Source organism: Apium graveolens, chromosome 5, assembly GCF_009905375.1.
Source record: "Apium graveolens cultivar Ventura chromosome 5, ASM990537v1, whole genome shotgun sequence".
In the NCBI taxonomy this organism is placed as follows: domain Eukaryota; kingdom Viridiplantae; phylum Streptophyta; class Magnoliopsida; order Apiales; family Apiaceae; genus Apium; species Apium graveolens.
Genome location: NC_133651.1, coordinates 315,147,655 through 315,168,993, shown reverse-complemented (window position 1 = coordinate 315,168,993; position 21,339 = coordinate 315,147,655). Strand labels below are relative to the sequence as shown.

The 21,339-nt window shown below is 33.2% G+C and overlaps 3 protein-coding genes across 8 annotated transcripts in view; all 3 read left to right on the top strand.

Moving 5' to 3' along the window:
* The first annotated feature begins 2,118 nt into the window (after positions 1-2,118).
* Positions 2,119-6,124, top strand: LOC141659481 (uncharacterized). Its single transcript, XM_074466374.1, has 9 exons — positions 2,119-2,313; positions 3,835-3,946; positions 4,076-4,143; positions 4,278-4,337; positions 4,455-4,613; positions 4,956-5,102; positions 5,452-5,666; positions 5,758-5,866; positions 5,937-6,124. Exons 1-9 carry the CDS (start codon positions 2,206-2,208, stop codon positions 5,997-5,999), a joined length of 1,041 nt encoding a protein of 346 aa, XP_074322475.1. The 5' UTR covers positions 2,119-2,205; the 3' UTR covers positions 6,000-6,124.
* Positions 6,125-6,649: 525 nt separating this feature from the next.
* Positions 6,650-21,339, top strand: part of LOC141659479 (ureide permease 1-like) — a 35,077-nt gene continuing 20,387 nt past the window's right edge. Inside the window, exons 1-8 of one of the 6 annotated variants that reach the window (XM_074466370.1) lie at positions 6,744-7,151; positions 7,785-8,087; positions 8,704-8,842; positions 8,942-9,116; positions 9,338-9,479; positions 10,318-10,438; positions 10,567-10,692; positions 10,841-11,238. In XM_074466370.1, the coding sequence (XP_074322471.1) occupies positions 7,149-7,151; positions 7,785-8,087; positions 8,704-8,842; positions 8,942-9,116; positions 9,338-9,479; positions 10,318-10,438; positions 10,567-10,692; positions 10,841-10,926 (1,095 nt within the window). In that variant the 5' untranslated portion in view covers positions 6,744-7,148 and the 3' untranslated portion in view covers positions 10,927-11,238. Of the gene's footprint in view, positions 7,152-7,784; positions 8,088-8,703; positions 8,843-8,941; positions 9,117-9,337; positions 9,480-10,317; positions 10,693-10,840; positions 11,239-21,339 lie in introns of those variants that run through there. The other 5 variants (XM_074466369.1, XM_074466373.1, XM_074466372.1 and 2 more) reach the window with 5 other exon arrangements.
* On the top strand, positions 11,790-13,989 carry LOC141723310 (uncharacterized). The gene is made up of 3 exons (XM_074525107.1): positions 11,790-12,697; positions 13,357-13,413; positions 13,699-13,989. The coding sequence occupies exons 1-3, from the start codon at positions 11,866-11,868 to the stop codon at positions 13,731-13,733; spliced, it is 924 nt and encodes a 307-aa protein (XP_074381208.1). The 5' UTR covers positions 11,790-11,865; the 3' UTR covers positions 13,734-13,989.

Here is a 21,339-nt window from a genome sequence, read left to right as displayed (position 1 = left end):
TTAAGTTTTTGCACCTTCCATTCTAAAATTTCTTATTAGCCAGATATGTTTTTAAAATTTCTTAAATAACTGTGGTTTTCAGAAGAAAAAAAGAAGTTAAATAACTGTTTATTAACTAGCACTATCTACTATCTAAAAATGAAATCCCAATAATCTCTTTTTTTTATCGAACTACACACATGTCAAATTTGTCATTTTGTGTGATCCAGCTCCCATTTAGCCATCTTGAAAGTTCATATAATTGCCTGCCTCCGGGCTTACTAGAAGTCCAATTTGCCTCCCCTAGGCTCAATCTATCATGAAGCTCATCTGAAATTGTCATTTGCCATCATAATTAACCCGGAATCTTATTTTATCGTTTGTATTAGAAAATGAGAAGTTTGAGACATATAAAAATATTTTATATATGTTCTTGAAGAAATTTTCGGAAATTAATGATTGTAAGGATTGTTCCCTGTAACGAGTACTCAAATTTTTATGTTTGGATTTAAGGTATTGTAATTTGTAAGACGAAGTCATGTTGACGGTCCTAAGATTAAATTGTATGATAATCAATATTTGTATTATGTAATTGTATTCATTTAGTCTGTAAAAATGTTTAGTAGATTAGAGTAAAGGGTTTTTCTGTGAACAGTTTAAGCTTAGGAATAAATTTTGGAAGAATATTAAGTCATTATCATGTCACAAAGAAAAGATTTAAAAGTTTGGAGTTGAATACTGTTGTTATATGAAATATGTTCTAAGTCAAGATATCGACAAGTTACGGATCAATGTAAATCGAGAAGTCATTCGAGGAGTCCAAAATGAAAAGTCACATATCAATGTATATCGAGAAGTCATTCGAAAAGTGCAAAATAACTTGTAGAGAAGTCCAAAATGTCTTATAGAGAAGTCTCAAATATATCGAAAAGTCAAATGGAGATGTAGAGAACTGAAGATATCGACAAGTCAAATGAAGATGTAAAGAACTGCAGATATCGACAAGTCATTTCTGCAGGTAGAGATCTCAGAGATATCGACAAGTCAAATGGAGATGTAGAGAACTCGAGATGTCGACAAGTCAAAAGCTTATATCGAGAACTGGAAGATGTCGACAAATCATTTTACATGTCGAGAACTCAAACACCTCGATATGTCATTTATTCATGTCGAGAACTCAGACACCTTGATAAGTCATTTACATATGTCGAAAACTATAGACCTCGATAAGTCATTTACATATATCGAAAACTAAAGACCTAGATAAGTCATTTACGTATGTCGAGAACTAGAGATCTCGATCAGTCATTTATATATATGTCGATAACCGAGACATATCGATAAGTCATTTTACTTATCGAGATGTCACTTCTCTGCAGAATCAAAAAGACTTCTCGACATACTATTCATTCATTGAATTGGAAAGTCTACAAAAGTAGGTTGAATAATACAAGATTAAGGGTCAATATTTACTGGACAAGGATGTTCACAAACCTGCAAGATTCTGCACAGATTTGCTATAACCAGAAAAGAAAATAGACAAGATTGCTTTAGAAATTGGTTTAGTACATTTTAGTGCAAGTTTTGTAAACCTGTGTTGAAGATTTTCTTATATTCTCTGATGATAGAAGCTGAGTTTTTATTATTCAATAACACAATAGTTAATCAACTTATAAGAATTATACCCCGACAAACAAAACTTATATGAGTTATACTTGCGATTATTATAATTTTATATAATAAACAGATAATCGAGAATATTTTACGTTGTTTGTATAAATAAATCTAGAAAATTATCCGTGTCTCGCACGAGTTTTTATACTAGTTATCATTAATAGGGCATTCGGGAATTTTTTTTTGTAATATACTACTAGTTGATACTCCCTCCATCTCAATTTAATTGTACTTTTACACGTAATTTAAGATACATTGACCGCATATTTTCATAAATTATTTTTCAAATTTTCTTTTTGTGAATAAAATTTTAAGATTTAAACTTTATCCAAAAAAAAAATATAATAATAATCAAAAGGAAGTGGACATGCACCTTAAAATTTCCTATTCTTCGTCCTAAGGTTAAAGTGAACAACTAATTTGGGATTAAGGGATTATTTAGTACTCCAAGTGCGCCAAAACGAAATATAAAATTCAAAAAAATCAGTAAGTTTACTCAGATCATACTTCGCACATCTTCTATCTCATTATTTCATTTTGAGAGAGAGAGCTATGGAGGCACAGCATTGCCGTACAGTCCCTGCTTCACAACGCGTCAGCGATTTCAGTTTCGATTTCAAATCGGTACTCATCGTCATCGCTATAGTTACAGCACCACTGGTGATCATCACTCATTTCTCGAATATTACTCTTTTCTTCGTGATCATGTACTTTTCTATTTGCTAAATGTGATCGAAATTTATTCGTTAATTCGTTACGTGTTTGCTTAGTTATGTAGTAACAGCTCGTCTCTTATAATCCATTAATTTCGACTAAAATTGTTATTGTGTTTACTTCGATTCATTGTTTCAGATTTATCAATTGATACTATTAACTTGTGTATTACTTGTAATTCGAAACTGTTATTGTTATTAATTTATCTTCATAACATTTGAGTGAGTTCGAATGTTTGTGTGTGTGCGTGTGCGTGTTTGATTCACTATCAGCTATTGTTTGCTTTTTATTCGATTAGTGTTGATTTGTAATTATGTGTTTGTTACAAGTTTGATCCGGTATTGTCACTCGTAATTGGAGTAATTCTGATGGAACTCAGTGTTACTTTCCGAATTTGAAGCATGATGCATATTTATTTAGGTTGACCTTAAGTTTGTATATGCTTAGTTCAGTTGAGGAGGCAGATAAATGCGTGCGTGTGTGTGTGTTTTTTCGATTCACCATAAGATGTTTCGTGTTGATCTGTAATTATTTGTTTGCTACAAACGAGAACTGAATTTCGGAGTAGTAATTGGTAGAGATCTGTAATTCTGATGGATCTCAATGTTACATGCTAAACCTGAAGCGTGATGCATAATTAATTATGTAGACCTTAAGTTCTTAAGTTTGTAATGCTTAAGATGTTTCTTCCAGTAGTGTTGATATGTTATTATTGTTTGCTACGAACGAGAACTGAATTTCACTCGAAATTTAGCATATTGTAATTTTGATTAATCTTAATGTTACTCTGCAATTCTTAAGACATTTACTGTATGTGACCTTAGGTTCTTTAATCCAATATAAATAGCATTTGTGTCCACTTGTTTCTATCAATTGCCTGTTTCACAAGTAATATCAGAAGTGGAATATCAAAATTCACGCCGTTTGTGTGTTTATGGTAAAGAATACAACTAAAGTCTGGTTACCAGTAGTTGTAGTAGTATGAGGCTTGGAAAGAGAACCTCTAGAGTTTAAGATTTGCTCATTATGCCTCTCTGAGTGCCCAATAATGCGATAACATCACCTATATAACTTTTTGGTACTATCCTCTTGCTTTAATACCTTTTAGTGTTGATAGTTGCAACTTGCAAATAAGCTTTGGCCTCGCATTATATGATTATTTTGAAAGGTGAACAGCAACATGAAAGCTAGTACCTTCTTCGGATTAGCATTAGTTCATTATATTCCATGATGTTCTGTCTCTCTCTTATGCAATAGGTACATAATTGAGATGAAAAGATACATAGATGAGCTTAACTTTTTGTTGCACTCTGCACCAGTCTCTGACATCTGAAAACTGCTTATTGCTTACCATATCATTGCTAGTTGCTATACAATCTAAAACTTTGCAAGAGCCTGACAAGCTGAAAGTAACTGTCCCTATAAACTTAATTACAGTGTTTTACTAAAATCCCTCGTCATTTGTAGGTTTTGGCGTCAACATCAGCAGGTAGCATATCAATTGTCCACCAGGTTCCAGAAGGTCATGTTGGAGCTTACTGGAGAGGAGGTGCCCTGCTACAGACTTTAACAGAGCCAGGTCTAATTTTTTAGCTCTTTACTAGTGAGGAAAACATTATTTTCGCTGTTACTTGGGAGGATCTGTATACAATTGCTTGTTTTTATGATTTTGCTAGTCATCTGAATCTTTTTAATATTGGAATTACAGGTTTTCACCTAAAGCTGCCTCTGATAACCCAGTTTCATCCCATCCAAGTGACCCTTCAAACTGATCTGGTATTCCTGCTTTTATCCAGGATAAATATTATTCATGAAACTTTGAATAGGAAGTCTACTGTATTTAATTTTATGGTTAATTACATACCAAGTTTTATGCTAAGTTGCCAAATATGGTCATATATCAACTTCAGGCGAGAAACATTCCATGTGGGACTAAAGGTGGCGTCATGATAAGCTTTGAGAAAATAGAGGTATTTACTATTCCTCTGTAATTTTTTCTCTGTTTGACACAAGTTAAGCCATTTTCTTATAACCTAAATTTTGGCAAATTTCTTACTTGACGTCTTCATTCTGGTTTCTGCCATCAGGTTGTTAACCGCCTTCACAAGGATTATGTGTTTGAAACACTGCAAAACTATGGTGCAGAGTATGACAAGATATGGATCTATGACGAAATTCATCACAAGATCAATCAGTTCTGCAGTTCTCATTCCCTTCAGCAAGTCTATATTGATGTATTTGATCAGGTAATTACTGACCAATCCTAAATCTGAAGCAATTGTTTCTTAGAATTTCAGAAGGATTAACTTATTTATTGCTTAATCCTTGAATGTGAAGGACTAGTGTACTTGTGTGAAGTCATTGCTTTGATCTCTCATTGGAAAGGACTTAATATTACAATACTATGCGCCTATGCCGACCCACATCTCCCGAAATCACTTTATTGCGGACTTTATGCTCTTAATATGTATTTTCCACATAATAACTCTAGTGATATCAGGTTTCTCAAATTTTTGGTTTGCTTTCTGAGTAATTTGCCTCTACAGTTGATCCCTTTCTAGCAACTCAAACATTGGTCAATTTTTCAGATTGAGGAGGTGCTGAAAGAGGCTCTTCAGGCTGACTGCAGACACCATGCTCCGGGTATTGAAATCCTAAGTGTGCACGTTACAAAGCCGGCTATCCCAAACAATATTAGGCGGAGTTTTGAACTGATGGAAGAAGAACGCATCAAGGTACTTGGGGTTCACTAGGGGTAATACTTTGCCTATTCATTATCACCTTAATAGGTCAAGAGTAAAGTAACCTGCTTCTTAACTTCTTTCAAAAAGCATCCTTTCTGTAACATTCATTAGTATTATCCACTTAATCTAGTAATCGTCAACTCAAGTAAGTTTATCTGTACAACCCATCTATCCTACTAGCAGGACACTATGTTTAAGGATGCTTTTCTATTCTTCAGCCATGAACAAGTATACCATTTACAGCTAATCCTTGTGTTTTAGGTGATTATCTTAAATTTTGGGATGGGGAAATCGAAGATTTGGGTAGCTTCTATCAGGTTCATTTATGTTTTCTATGCAGGTGTTGGTTGCCGAGGAGCAACAGAGAATGACTGAAAAGGTGTCAGAGACTGTGAAAAAGATGGCTATAAGTGAAGCTCAGAAAAATGCACAAGTTAGCATGATCCAGATGGAACAGAAGCTCGCGGAGCAGAACAGTATAAGCAAGCAAGAGGATATCAGAAATGCGATATATCTTTCCAAGGAAAGGAGCATTGCAAATGCTGATTTCTTCAGGTTAACATTCTTTACCCTGTTACATAAGTACATATAATATCAGAATCAATTTATCTAGTAAAGTCTACTTCTACATGTCTCGCATTTTCAGAATGATAAGAGAAGCAGAAGCCAACAAGCGGAAACTCACTCCTCAATTCCTGGAGCTCAAGTTCATCGAAGCAATTGCTAACAACTCCAAAATATTCTTTGGCAACAAGGTTAATTTCATCTCTCTCTATTTACAGGTACTCTCTCTGTTTATTTCTGATGAGCAACTGTATTTAGCAGGTACCCGGCATGATTTTCGACCAGAGACTTCTTGGAAACTTTTTCCAGGACGTTCCGAATTAAACCAACTCGGAAGCTTAGGGCATTCTATCAGTTCAATGTGGTGATACTAAGCAGTCAAGCACTATGTACATAAACATTGACTGTTAATTCTTATGTTTTCATCAACTTGATGCTATATACTAATACGAGATGAGAGCTCTGATTTTAAAGGTCATAAAAGTTAGAAGTATCCTGTATCAGCTATACTACTCTCTTAAGGGCTAATTAGAATAGGGAGGAAATCGGCCTATTTTTCAAAAATCGCTCAAAAATCAGTCAAAAACAATTGTCCAATTTAATTGATTTCCGTTAAATGGCCGATTTTTTTAAAAATCTTCCGATAAATCGCAAATCGGTATCTAACCGAATAAATTCGATTTACGAAATATGTAAGACTAATGGACGTGTTATTATTATTTGGTCATTTTTTTATGTTGATGACTGTGGGCTCCTTGAGACTCTGCCAAATACTCCCTCTATCCCTCCCAATTGTTATCGTTTCGGAAAAAGTGTCCGACCCGCATTTTAAGATAAATAAAAAACATAATTCTATAACTTTTTTTAAAAAATTTCTTTTTCTGAATAAAAGTAGAATGTTTAAATTTTTATTCAGAAAAATAATTTTTTTAAAAAAGTTAAAGAAGTATACTTTCTCTTTATCTTAAAATATTAAAATACATGTCAGACACTCTCCCAACAAACGATAACAATTGGTTGGGAGGGAGGGACGGAGGGAGTACAAAGTTTAGTCTCGAAAATGAAATAAAATATTTAAAATGTTAAAAAATGGGTGATTAAACAAAATTTATATGTAAGTTATATTTTAGTTAAGAGTCTTATTATGTAGGTATTATTTTGTCATATATTTTGGTTATCGCCCTTACCAAATTCTTCCATAATTTTTAAATATAAAACTATCAATTTTTTTAAAGAAAAAATTATCCTGTCCTGTCTGGGTGTATGACCCTTGACAACTCATCAATACTTGCACGTTAAAGAAAACTATTCGCAGATTCTGAAAGATTCTGCAGATTTAATTACTCCAATTTGGGTTATTTTAATTCAACAAAACAAAAATCCCAGTTGCTTCTCCTTCACTTGTGCAATGGTGGGTGTTGATTCTTAGCTGTAAATCTGTGAAGTGGCAGAATCAAAGTTCTGCTCTGAGCCATGGTGAGTAACATTTGGGTTTTGTTTCTTTATAATTCTGAAGTTATTTGTTTTGGTTATTTTATGCTTGTGTTCATTCTTGCTGCTTCTTGTTGGATACTTATGCTTTTATTAGTCAAACTTATGCATAATAAATCACTAAAAGCAGTCACTTAGCATATACTATTTTTGATTTTTGGGTCGAAATGTGGATCACGACTAGGGGCCCCGCTGCCAATATGGTATTATGTTAAGTAACCATCTTATCTAAAAGACTAAAACTTAAAGATGTCAGAGGAAGACTCCGGATCTTAAATTATATTCTAACTAAATTTATGCTTATAATTTATGGTTACTTGACATGATATTATTGTTGGATACATTACTTATTATGCTTTTATTAGTCAAACTGCTTTTGCATAATGAATTACTAAAAGCAATCACTTAGCATATACTATTTTTCAATTTTTGGGTCGAAATGTGGATTACAAACGCCTAGGGGCCTTGGTGTCTATAGAGTCGTCTACCAACCCGAGCTCTGATATGATATCATGTCAAGTAACCATCTTATCTAAAAGACAAAAACTTAAACATGTCAGAGGAAGACTCCGATCTTAAATTATATTCTAACTAAATTTATGCTTATAATTTATTTAGGATCTTTTTGGAATTCTATCTGTGTCTAATCTTCCAGTAGACTGGAGTTTCTCTACTGGTTTGAAAATGTATGTGGTGGAGAGCAGAGGCGGTGCCATTGCGTGCATGTTGCTTTCGCTATTCCTCTTGGGTACCTGGCCTGCTCTTTTGACCCTCCTGGAAAGACGAGGCCGTCTTCCTCAACATACTTACCTTGATTATACTATCACCAATTTTTTAGCTGCTGTAATCATTGCTTTCACGTTTGGGGAGATTGGCGAAAGCACAGCTGAAAACCCCAACTTCCTCATACAACTTTTTCAGGTTAGTTGAATATGTAATCGATAATTGCGTTATGAATTAGTGCCTGTTTAGCATATTTATTGGTCGTATAATTCCTGTTATGGTTATTTGATCGTTGTTCACTTGTGATTATTCATTTGAATGCGAATTTGAACTATTGACAGACTTGATAGATCCCTCTTACTGCTAATTTTTTTTAATGTTGTTCAAGTAAACTATGAAATAGCAGCTTATGCTAACAAATAATGCCCTGCTGTAACCAACCGTGAGTACAAAAAATCAAGGGAAGATCATTGATGGTAGTCTGGAGCATTAACGGTGTGCAGGATAGCTGTATCAATTAATCTCATATCTTCTTTTTAATAAGGGTAATAGTAATACTTGTTGTAGGCCTTTATGATGGCTTACTATCCTTGTTATAAGTTATACCTCCTGTTTTATTTTATAATGATATGATAATTTTCGGAATGGCAATTGTGAAATGCAAAAATCATGAAGTACATGAAAGTACTACATCGATGATAATAGGTCATAGTGGAAAGTTTGACATGACGTTTGCTTTGCGTTGTCATTTTTTTGTTATTTCCCCACATGGTTGTTTTGCCAGCTTCTTTCAGTTTTAGAGTTATTATTGCAGGTTAACTGGCCAAGTGTTTTGTTTGCAATAGCTGGTGGGGTGGTCCTTAGTCTAGGGAACCTCTCAACACAATATGCTTGGGCAATTGTTGGCTTATCAGTAACTAATGTGATAGCTGCAAGCATAACTGTGGTTGTAGGTACCATTATGCTGGACTGGTTATTCGAGGATCAAGCTCAATTTGTAAAAGTTGCTGAATGATTCAGAAACTTTACTTGCTGTTTATCAATTGATGCAGGAACAACTTTGAACTATTTCCTCGATGACAAAATCAATAATGCTGAGATTCTTTTCCCTGGAGTCGGATGCTTCCTGATTGCTGTTTGCCTTGCCTCAGGTGTTCATGCATCTAATGCAGCAGATAATGAAGCAAAACTTAAAACTTTAGCAAATCGTATGATAGAGGAAATTGGGTATAACTCTCCTCACATGCTAAATATTTAAAAAAAATTATATATTGAATTAACAGCAGGTAGTTAAGGTCATATTATGATTGACAAATAAAACAATTAAAAGGATAAAAAGAAAAAAAAATCGGTTTCACTGAAGATGCACTTATATTTGAAATAGACCGTATTTATATATATTGGCATATTATAGAGTTATGATGTCAACATTGAACAATTTTTTACAGGGACTTACAAGTTCCCCTTTTTGAAGAAACTTGTCTGATATCAGTTGGAAGAGATAAAGAGAATGTTTTTGGCATGACAGAGAAAGCAAAAGTTGGAACGGCAGACTTTCTTTTAGAAATTGAAAGCAGGAGAGCAATAAAGGTTTGTTTAAGCTTCATTTTTTATTAGTCATTTCCTGGATAACTTGTACCTTCTAATCTGAGGTCCCGGTGCATTTCTGCATCAAAATGTATATGATGTGTGCTAGATTTTAATCTCTCATTTTTCCCGCAAACTCACCACTTCGTTTTATGAAGACTTTTTCTTGATTTAAGGGATTTCTTGATCTGGTTTTTTAAACTGTTGTAGCATGATCGGATAATTTCAGCAATGTGCTGCTTGACCTGGTTGGTAATACTTTTAGGCTTGAATCCTTCTCCGTATAGAGCATTGTCGATTTGTTAAATTTTTTACATTTATTTTGAAAGTTGGTAGCATATCATACATTTCCATATGTATAAGATCATATGATCCTTTTCATATGAGTACTCTGCTAGCTGGTTTCTTGTGTTCTCACAAAGATGTCGATTTCTGGAGGGGGCTAGCGGGTGCCCGTTCCCCACCATTTCATTTTGGTCTACTGAGTAACTAATTATAATTTTTAGAAATAATGGAACGTTCATTTTGGAATTGTTCCCACTTCCCCCACAAAATATACATTCATGTGAAAAAGCCAAGAAATTATTTGGTGTCTTTTGGTCTAGTACTCCCACAAAACTACAGCTCTCATCTGTTTTATGTTCGGTTTTCTAATCTTATTCACTCTATTGTTCTATATATACAGAACGTATTATAATTCGTCTCTTAATTCAAATTAATTTTTTTCTATTGTAGATTGCACTACAAATCAACCACGATTTGCTATAAAATTAATTTTTTGGTATCCCCAGACAGAATTTTTTCTGGCTTTGTCACTGACTTGTGGTGACACTGTTTTTAGGTATTTGGGAGGAGCACCTATATTGGTTTAGGCATAACTTTCCTTTCAGGACTTTGCCTTTCTTTCTTTTCTCCAGCATTCAACCTAGCAACAAATGACCAATGGGACACTTTGAGAGAAGGTGTCCCTCACTTGAGTGTGTACACAGCATTTTTCTGGTTCTCAACCTCTTGTTTTGTGATAGCCATCATTCTGAATATCAACTTATTATACCGACCTGTTTTGAACTTGCCTCGATCATCATTCAAGGCTTATCTCTCAGATTGGGACGGAAGAGGTTGGGCGTCACTGGCTGGACTTCTTTGTGGCTTTGGAAACGGTCTCCAATTTATGGGAGGCCAAGCTGCTGGATATGCAGCAGCAGATGCCGTCCAGGTAAATTTGCTAACTTTGTATCTTCCAAGTAGTGCTACGGATGTAGATATATCCCTAAATTCTTGCGCGTAATTTTGAAGTTCAGACAGTGGAAGTATTATGAACAATCAGTCAATCTGTTTCAACTGATAAATGTAACTCATGACAGGCTTTTCCACTTGTATGCACATTTTGGGGGATTATACTTTTTGGAGAGTACCGAAGGTCATCAAGAAAAACCTATATATTGCTTAGTAGCATGTTGTTAATGTTCATAATCGCAGTTGGAGTTCTCATGGCATCGTCTGGGCAACGGCGATGACTGTGTACTTGTATAATTTGAGTAAATTAATGTATCAGGTTTAGTAAGTTATGATGTCATGTCTGTAGGATTCCTTCTGGCTTCTGTAAAAAACACAAAAAGTAACAGGCAGATTGCTGTAAACAAATTCTTATGTACTAAACAAATAGTTTAGAGCTAACTGAGCTATTTCAGCAAACTTCTAGGGTCTCAACAGAAGTGTAAAAATTAACTTTTTGTTTCTATAAGAGTAACATTCTTTTGTAGTGGAGGCTTGATCAAGAATATCAAACCTGAAATAGACATCTTGCATAACAGGCTGCATGATATGAATAGGATTTGAGATTTGATGAAAAATGTTACTTCAATCAACAATAGTAGTTATGGTAATGATGAATTATGATACTTTTTTTTGAATTATTAGGCTTATATGTCGTACGAATGAGTATCTGTTTTAACAAATTTCGGCGTAAACGAGAATCGATTTCTGAAATGACAAGAGATAAACCCTTAATTAACGACAATAGCATTAGTATTGGCTTTGAGTACAGTAGATTAACTAAGAATAGAGTGAACAGGGCACATTCTTACTTTACCATTTCACCATTTTCTTGATATCACACTTATCTCATTTGCTTAAATTAACTCAGTACAGGACCACATTTGTGCAGTAAACTGGTTAAGATTCTAGGTAAAACACCCAAAAGTGCTTATAGTTAGATCTCAATGATTCAAACAAGCTCTACTTTTGAGGAATGGTTGAAAATAAGCACCTCCACCGAAAGAAATTTCTAACTATTCACAAGTTTGAGTAAACCAAACAACTGGAAACTATTGTCTTACATTAACTTTTCATATGCCAGTCTCTCTTTCAGCTTCAAAGTCTTTGTACAATGTTGCCAGCTACAATTTCATGGCTGATCTTAAACATTTTGCTATTACTCTCTGATGTTAACCCTGTCGATGCCACTCCTCCTGGCCTCTCGCGCAACAGTACATGTCATGATGTTTGTGGTTCAATCCCTATAAGATTTCCCTTTGGATCAGGCTTTGGCTGTGGCCACCCCGATTTTGGAAGAACAATAAGATGTAGTAGCTCTGGAACACTGCAGTTCTTAACTAGCACTGGCATTTATACGATAACCTCAATTGACTACTCGACCAACAATCTGGTACTTCATGACCCTTTCATGTCAACTTGTGCTGCAATGCAGAACTCGGGAAGCTTCTGTTTGGACCCCATAACACCATTCAGATTTGTCGAGCAAGATACTTTTGTTTTGCTAGGATGCTCTACAACCTCTCCTTTGTTTGATGCTAATGAGGATCTATGTGATACAGGGTCCGGTTTGCATATGTGCAGAGGCTTGTACTCTTGTAAAGGAGTGACAGGCATTGGACTGGAACCAAATGCACCAATCTCTACTTGTTGTGTTTATGACCCCCCGTTTGCTGTTAGTACTAGTGTTGCTAGTATTGGTGTGGATCTTCCTAAGCTGCAATGCTCGTCGTATGCATCAATATATGGTTTCGGGGGAGATGAAGGAAATCCAATGAAATGGCAATACGGGATCTCTCTGCAGTACAATGACTCTTACTACTCTGATGAGACATGCAAGAATTGTGTAACAAGTGGGGGAATGTGTGGTTTCTCTGGCCTAAATCAGTCGTTTGCTTGCATTTGTCGTAATGGCATGAACACGACTTCAAATTGTTTTGGCCGAGGTTAGTTCCTGAATCCTGATTACAACTACATTTCTGATACATATGAATGATCAATATTAGAGCTGGCAATTTGGTACACGACACGTGAACACGACACGAAAAATATGGATATGAGTTTTAATTTTTGGTACACGAAACACGAATGTACACGAATACGAAATTACTCGATAGATTTGTGTCGGATTTGAGTTTCAATTTAGGTACACGAAAGTACACGAAATTACATGAGATACATATATTTATAAATTAATATATATAACACATGCATATATTTATGTATATAATATAAATATAATATAAATATTTACAAGTTTTTATAGAATACTATGTAAATATATATATAATTATATATACACTCTCCATATTTCATTAAATTATACATTAAAATAGATTTTTTTATATATTATATGTATATATATATATTATATTAATTTTTTATTTAATATACACGAAAAGTACACGGAAAGTACACGACACGATTTGAATCGGATATGGGTTTCACATATGGGTACACGAAATCATTTCGGGTCGGATATGAGTTTCATGTTTACATACACGAAACATGAAATTACACGACACGAAAGTACACGACACGACCCGATTGCCCGCTCTGATCAATATCCTATTTGAGTTCTGATGTATCGGTTAAATGTAATTAGGGTACGCTTGGAACGGGAGCTGGAGACTCAAAATGCAGACCATAACAAGTGTAGGAGGTACAGAAAACGCAACACAGTTCGTTTTTCTCTCAACTTAAACATTAACCATTAGCTGAAAAAATTCTTTAACAAAGAAACCTCATAAAAACCAGGGCCGGGGCAAAAAATCTGAAAATGCATATAAATATATATAAAGTATTAATATTTCCAGGCCTTGTGTGATGACTCACCCCACGCTCACTCATCGCCTTCTACTTTCAGCACCTTATGCGTAAAGCAGATATATTGCTTTTCACCTGATTAGCTTTCAGTAGCACTAATCTGTATGCTCTCACTTCTCAGGAATCTTGATTTCAGTAATGCTGTGTTTTCCGTGAAGCACAAAGACCCCGCAAAAGCAAAAACTACTACTAGCAGAAGGGTTCTAGATACTGCCAAGTTCCGAAAACATCTATTAATCTAGTATACTTTGTCCGATCAACGCTTGCTCATCGAAAGCAAGCGTTGATACGAGAGAAATGAAGTTATAGTTTCTCTGTTGAAATTACGAAAGCGTTGATACGATTAATGCGGAGCATAATGTCTGGTTCATAACGAAAGGATCAAAATAGCATTCTGGGAACGCCTGAACATATTCATCAAGTTGTTTCAGTTTCATAGTGTACCAATATCTTCAACCAACACTAGTTTTTTACATTTTGTTACACTGACAGGAAAATTTTGAAAAAATTCAAATCAAATTTGATCGAACCAAGACGGCAAGACCGACCTGATCCAAACCGAAATCGAATTAATAATACGAAAACGAAATTAAAACCAACTCGATTCGGATCCGATCAAAACTAATAACTTGGCAACGAACTTATAAGTTACTTATGTTTTATAAGTCCGTAACCGCTTATCAACGAATTTTTGTCGACCCAACTTATAAGTTGAATTTATAACTTATAAGCTGAATTTATAACTTATAAGCTGATCAGTTGAATGTTAGTAATGACGTACTTTTCCTCAACTTATTTTGATTTTTCGCTTATTTATTAACCTCAATTTTAAAATATGTATTTTTAAATGTTAACCAAACCTAAAATTCAAGAATTAAGATAATTATATTAAATAATTACTTATTTTAGTTCATTTAAGAAAAAAAATATCTGACTTATAAGTAAAATTATTCAAACACGTATTTAACTTGTAAGTATTTTTCTACTTTTCACTTATTCATTTTAAGTCGTAAGTTACTTATTTTAAGATTACCCAAACGGACACAAATATATCATACTACTTGGTAGTTAATCCGATATACTAAATTAAATTAAAAAATTTCGGTAAGTCCTTTTCTTACTTTTCAATTCATCATTAATAATTATAAAATATATTTTCTCCATCCCACTTATTTTTTTACAGTTTTTTCACGTGTTTGACACGTATTCTATATTCCGTAGTTTATTTTGGAAATTATCTTTCTTGTATAAAAATTTGAATATTATATTTTTATTTAAAAATTAAAAAATTGCACTATTACATCTTTCTAAGAGATTAAAAATAGGTGTCGAGTCTCCGTCCCGCAATATAAGAATTGGGTTTGACGAAAAAAGGAGTATTAATAACTTTTATTAATAAGCGAAACCTCTTTCTTGGTTTCAGGTACCACCACTTTTGTTTTCGCTTTTTATGATTCATGTTATAACTCTAACTTTAAGCGTATTATTTTTATCACTGTTGATTTCTATATGACTTACAATTCTATCTATATTATTTTTAACCGTTTTTTCTTTATTAATAAACTTTTTAAGTGATACTTTGTTTTCACTTATTTTTTGATTATATCACCTTTTGTTTTCGGTTTTCTTTTTTGATTCCTATATGACTTATAATTCTATATATAATATTTTACCCGTTTTTCTTCATTAATAAACGAAACCTTTTTTAAGTAGTACCTTGATTTCACTTATTTTTCAGTTCTACCACCTTTTGGTTTCAGCTTTTACGATTCATGTTATAGTGTATTATTTTTGTCCTTTTTTATTCCTATATGACTTATAATTCCATATGTATTATTTTTACTCTTTTTTTTTAAATTTTTCTAAGGATAATTTTATTATTATGTATTTTAATAAAAAGTTAAAATAAATTTTCTAATCATTATTTAATATTAATATTTTGATCTCGACCCGTGCTTGGCATACTAGTAGTATATATTAATATAAGGGAAGCTATTTCTCTGTAATGATGTGAAATGCGTATTTTATCCATAAAAATAGTGTCCCTACTAAATTCCTTAAAAGAAAAAAAAAAGACCCAAAATTTATCATTGTTTGTGGTCACTCAATCTGGAAAGGCAGGTGAAGAAATCAAAACTAGTCTACACCCACCCTGTAGCTGCTTACCTGTCCTCATCACCCCTGTATATATTTTATTATTATTTCCGTCTCATTTTATTCGAACCATTTACTTATTTTAAAAATGAATATTTGATAATACCATTTTATTAAAAAAATAATTTTATTTAAGCAAATAATTTTATTTTAAAATATAAAATATATAACAATAATTATCAATTTTTTGACAAATATAACCAATAACCTTACAAATGAATAACCGTTCTCATAAATTCTCGAGAGCTAGTATCTGTACCCAGGACATGAGAATAGAGAAGATAAACTCTTAATCACTTCAGTTATGCAATCGTATTCAACAAAAATCATGGCTAACAATAACTTTAATATTCCTGTCTCAAATTTAAGATCTTTGATCAGTTTATAAGATCAACAAATCACGATCTTTTATATAAAAATATACAACCAAAATTATTATTAACAATAACTTTAACATTTCCGTCCCACATTGAATAAATTTAAGATCTCTGCTCAGTTTATAAATAAGATCATGATTTATTTGGACATCAAATCACATCTTTTTTTCATATATGCGATGTACTTGAAAATCAACAAAGTTTGATGAATACGTCATTAGATTTCAACTGATTTTGAACTCGAAATACCTAATTTTTAAAAAAATTAAAATTTAAATCAAATTATTGCAATAATAATTTTAAAAAAAAAACATAAGTGGCTAATTCATTTTGAGACGGAATAATAACAACTCAATACACTACCCTCTACTTCTATTTCCGAAAATTTCCAAAAACGTGAGCTATATCTTATACTAATAATTATAACAAACATATAAACCTCGGGATCGATTCGTACCAAACACATAATATTACACAATTTCACAATCTTATTGATGGACTGAATGCTTGTTGTGCCTCTGTTATAAAAAAAAGAAACAAAATCTAAGTCAAGTACTCCTTTGCGATCTAGAATAATTTGTGTGAAAAAAAAGACCCAAGTGCATTGCTGGTATTAAGTAATATGCATTAGAAAAGCAAATCAAATTTTCTTGGTGACTTTTCATATTTTCTGATTACTGGAGAAATACTCTGACTACAGCATAAGTAAATTCTGATGAAAGATGTGACTCATTTACACTGAGAAGCCTCTTATCTAATGATGCTTAAAAAGATGCACAAAATTAGCACAAATTTTGAGGCTGACACTTGCACAGTTCACTCATAAGACTACCTCATCAGATGAGAGAGAGTTTAAGCATGTTTCTCAGATTACTGATTTATTACTGAGATATTAATGATGCTTATCCGACTTTAATCCTTACATGAGTATTTGTTTTCACACACTCATATTCCATGTAAATAATGAAAAATTATGTGGTGATAAATTTATCTTTAATGAACAGTTAAGTATTAAGTCTGAGGACATATTCTGATTCTACTCTACAGATTAAACTCTGAAGACACCAGTCAGAATTTGCATGGAGTATTACAAAAGAAAAATAAATCATTATCTTGTCTTAAGAGTCAAATTCTGATGACTGTTATATTTTTATGACAGTTAAATTCTGATAACCGTTAAATTCTAATACAATCAAATTCTGATGCTTACGTGTTATATGTTCATTGGTTGACTTATTCGTGATTTTTACTGTAACAGTCATATTTTCAGAAAATAATTAAGTGAGATAAAAACATTGCTAATCTTTTGGTTAATGGGAAACGTGTTTGTTTTGATAACCGCATGTGCACAATTATTACTGCACGTTTACCGTGCCCACTAATAATGTTTTGACTGATTACATGCTGCCAGGTGTCAAATGTCGGTTCTGCTTCAAAAATTAGCCGTTGTAATTAGTGTAGAGTATATATACGAGAGATAAAAGATTTTACAATCTTTTGCCTACTTTCTCACTATTTTCTCATCTAACTTATTCTCTTACTCTCTTACTATTCTCTGACGCTACTTTCTTACAAGCATTTTATCAAACACTTTCTACACACACATTATTTCACTTAATTTCTAACAGAAATGGCACCAAATGACGTTATCTTTAATGGAGCCAAGTTCGTCCCCAACAACTATATGACTATTCTCAGCAAGGACGATACTCCTTCAAATCTTCACTTCATTCAAGATTTTCTTGCTCGCAGTGAGATTGAGTATGCTTTGACCCAACCACAAGCACTCTCAGGAACACAAATACTGGAGTTTTGGAGGACTGGAGCCTATGATGATGGTGGCGAAGATGGGTCTCCAAGCATCATTTTCACAACTGGGGAAAAGGTGCATGAGACCTGGTTACCCAGTCTACTGTTCGACAAGCTCTGCATTTGCCAGAAAATTGCACTTTCAATGCTCAGATTGGGGATCCACTTCTACAGAGCATGATGGTCAATCTTGGCTGTGAGAAAAGTCTGTCCAAGCTGGGACAACTGAAGAGGCCCTACATTAGAAGGGAGTGGAGCTTCTTTTTCGATTGCATCACCAGAGTCTTTGCCAACAAATGCTCCAATTTTGATGCTATTCCAATTCTGAGTCGGCAAATAGGGTATGTACTTCTTAAACTCATTTTAATTATGCTACTGCTATTTTGGGTTTTATTAGGGATAGGATGTAAGAGGACACAAATACATTTTGCTAGGTTATGTCAGCTTATTTATAGCTTATTTATAGTTTTTGTTGTTCTGATAAACCCAAGTCTTTAGTGACTTGATTCAACCTTTTAAACTTCATAGTAGGAGAGTTTTCTTCAAGAACTTTTATCCTGCATCCTGTATGGCAACTTCATATAAATGGTCTCAGCCAAGTCCCCGTGCAAGAATACATTGGTTACATCCATTTGGATAGTGAACCAATCTTGAACAGCAGCTACAACTAAAAGAGTTCTCACAGTTGTCATTTTGGCCACAGGAGCAAATGTGTCATGGAAGTCTTCTCCATACTTCCGATTGTTTCCCAACACAACCAGCCTAGCTTTGTGTCTGTTAATGCTGCCATCAGGAAGGTATTTGGTTTTAAAGATCCATTTGCAACCAATGGGTGTTTTACCAGGTGGTAGAGTAGTGATTGTCCAGTTCGGTTCCAAGGCATCTAGCTCTATATTCATGGGTTTGACCCAGTGTGGGCTTTTGGCTGCATCTTTAAAGTACAAAGGGTCTTGAGATTTGGTGAAGAAGATAAAAAAACACTAAAAGGTAGGTTGAACAGTGTGATGATGATGAGATACACTATGGACAAAATGAGATTGATTATGAGTGTTGTTTGTTACAAAGACCGCTGAAGCATTGGTTTGCAGTCAGGATTGGTTAAGAAACTCTGAAAACATTGTTGATCTCAGAGAGGAACCTGAAAAATATGTTCAATTTGAAAAATTAGAAAACGGTAATTCATTTCTTATATTCACTGCAGATTATGTTTTATTGTTACTCCTATCAATATATTAATAAATCTATGTATTCACTGCAGATGAGCCTCTAAGTGTTCGGAAATTTATTTCAAAACATGGATATTGACTAAGCTAAATGTGGTGTTTTATAGTTTATAGGTGATTGACTAGTTAGGACCAGTTTTGCCTAGTTTGTTGCTGCTATGTTTTATATCTTGGTGACCTTGTTTAATGACAATATATATTAAAGTCACATTGGTTATAAATTATTAGCTTATTTGTCACACTTGTAGCTAACCAAGTATTTATAGAATTCACTAGAATTTTGATGTCCAATTATCATATTAACTTCGTTTAGAAATTTTTAGTTCAATTTGTTGAGTCTGCGTTTTTGTGAAATCATAAATTTCTTTTTTTTTGCATTTTTGTTACCAATTTGATATTGTGCATTTACTAATATATTGTAGCTTATAATCCAGAAACAAGGTTTGTGCTTGGTTTTTCCTCCTATGTAGTGGATACACTTGGAATTCAACTTTGTTTACCTCTACAACCTACTGATTCATGCCTCCTTCCAGATTACTGATGTTCAATTAGCCAAATATAATTTTTTGTGCTATAAAGTATAAACTATGTAATGACTTTAGCATTGGCTACTGACCAGAAAGTTTGAAACTGTGTTGGCTTATTCATAATCTAATTTTAAGTTTTACAAATGAGTGTAACTAAGTTTTTATTTACTTTAATAGGAATATTTGTTCTAACATTTTAATATTTTAGAAACCGGGGATATATGGTTGCGGTTGCGGTTCCAGTTTTAATTAAAAACCGAGCCGAACCAGCCCCTCCAGTAAATTCCCCATCTTTCCTCTCACACTCTCACAATAAAAGCTTTTTTTCCTGGCAAGAAAAGGAAATATTTACATTCATAAAATCAATTTACAATTCGCACGGACAGACTTCCTTCCATTCATAAAAATACTAAAGAGTAAGCAAGTTACTCCCGGAAGCTTAGATCATATCGCCTTTAATTTTGAAAAGATAACCCACAAAAAAAGGCTCGTTAAAACCCCGAAAGAGTAAAACCATATGGGAAAAAAATTAGAGGAAAAAGAGTTCCCTCAAATACATTCTACACAAGATAACTTAGAATAAAACTAGTGTCATCTCATAGTTACAGGAATCCCTTCTGTCATAATTGTCTTGTACTTCGAGATCCTTGCAGAGATAAAGTGTTTTAAAGTCTGATAAAAATTATTTATTAATTCTCTTCCAAGCATCTTGAAATTTAGAAACAAATGAAAGAAGAAGAATATAATAATAATAATCAAAATAATAATAAAAATAAAAATTATATCCTATAATAATTTATTATAACAAATGAATGTATATATTTCATAAAAAATAGAAATAAAATTAAAGTATAACCAAAGAAAATCTTTAGTTGGACACTAAAGGATATAAAATAATAAATAGATGATCTAACTAAAAGAAGCTAACGAAATGGTACACGACCGCCTATAAAAGGCTACAATTGCCTATGAAGGCCAAAAATATGCCATCAAATTGGCCACCTATCAAAGGTACAATAATAGCCTTCAATCAAAGCTTTTTTCTTTCCCATAAAATCAAATTTTAAATTTCTATTTTTAAAAAAAAATAATTAAGTTATAAACTATGCCTGATAATAGTCTTAAAAATGTATGTTAATCACCTATTTGAACTGTTAACAACTTATTAGGACGAAGTTGGTACCATATATGATGGGTACCGCACTAGCATTTTTCCCTTATAATTAAAATTTGCATTCACTAATACTTGTGTGTAAAAATATTACACGTAACAATATTGGGTGCAGTTTACAACCACCACTCCTAATGATCTAACATAGAATAACCAGTTCTTACTAATAAGTTATGTACATTATTCGTAGATCGAATAATTACGGGAAACATAGCTGCTATGAAGCAGACTTGTATGCTGGCATTGGAAGACACTCGAGCTCTAACCTATATGTTTTTGTATTGCATTATAGTCGTCGTGTCTCTGCTTTTAAATTGGGTGGCTGAGTAATATAATAATTATGTAAGAACTTATTCATGTATGTTTTGCCAATACATTATTAATATCAAAATTAATAAAATTTCTTACTGTAATATTATATAAGTCATAATATGTTTTAATACTTCTCTAGTTATTATACTGTTTCGAAATTTATTAATTAGTTCTTTTGTGGTCTCTGTA

Coding starts and splice junctions, on each gene's coding strand:
- LOC141659481 (XM_074466374.1), top strand. CDS start 2,206: ATGGAGGCACAGCATTGCCGTACAGTCCCTGCTTCACAACGCGTCAGC. Junction 3,947..4,075: donor ACAGACTTTAACAGAGCCAG/GTCTAATTTTTT, acceptor TTGGAATTACAG/GTTTTCACCTAAAGCTGCCT. Junction 4,614..4,955: donor ATATTGATGTATTTGATCAG/GTAATTACTGAC, acceptor TCAATTTTTCAG/ATTGAGGAGGTGCTGAAAGA.
- LOC141723310 (XM_074525107.1), top strand. CDS start 11,866: ATGTTGCCAGCTACAATTTCATGGCTGATCTTAAACATTTTGCTATTA. Junction 12,698..13,356: donor TTCAAATTGTTTTGGCCGAG/GTTAGTTCCTGA, acceptor AAATGTAATTAG/GGTACGCTTGGAACGGGAGC. Junction 13,414..13,698: donor GACCATAACAAGTGTAGGAG/GTACAGAAAACG, acceptor CTCACTTCTCAG/GAATCTTGATTTCAGTAATG.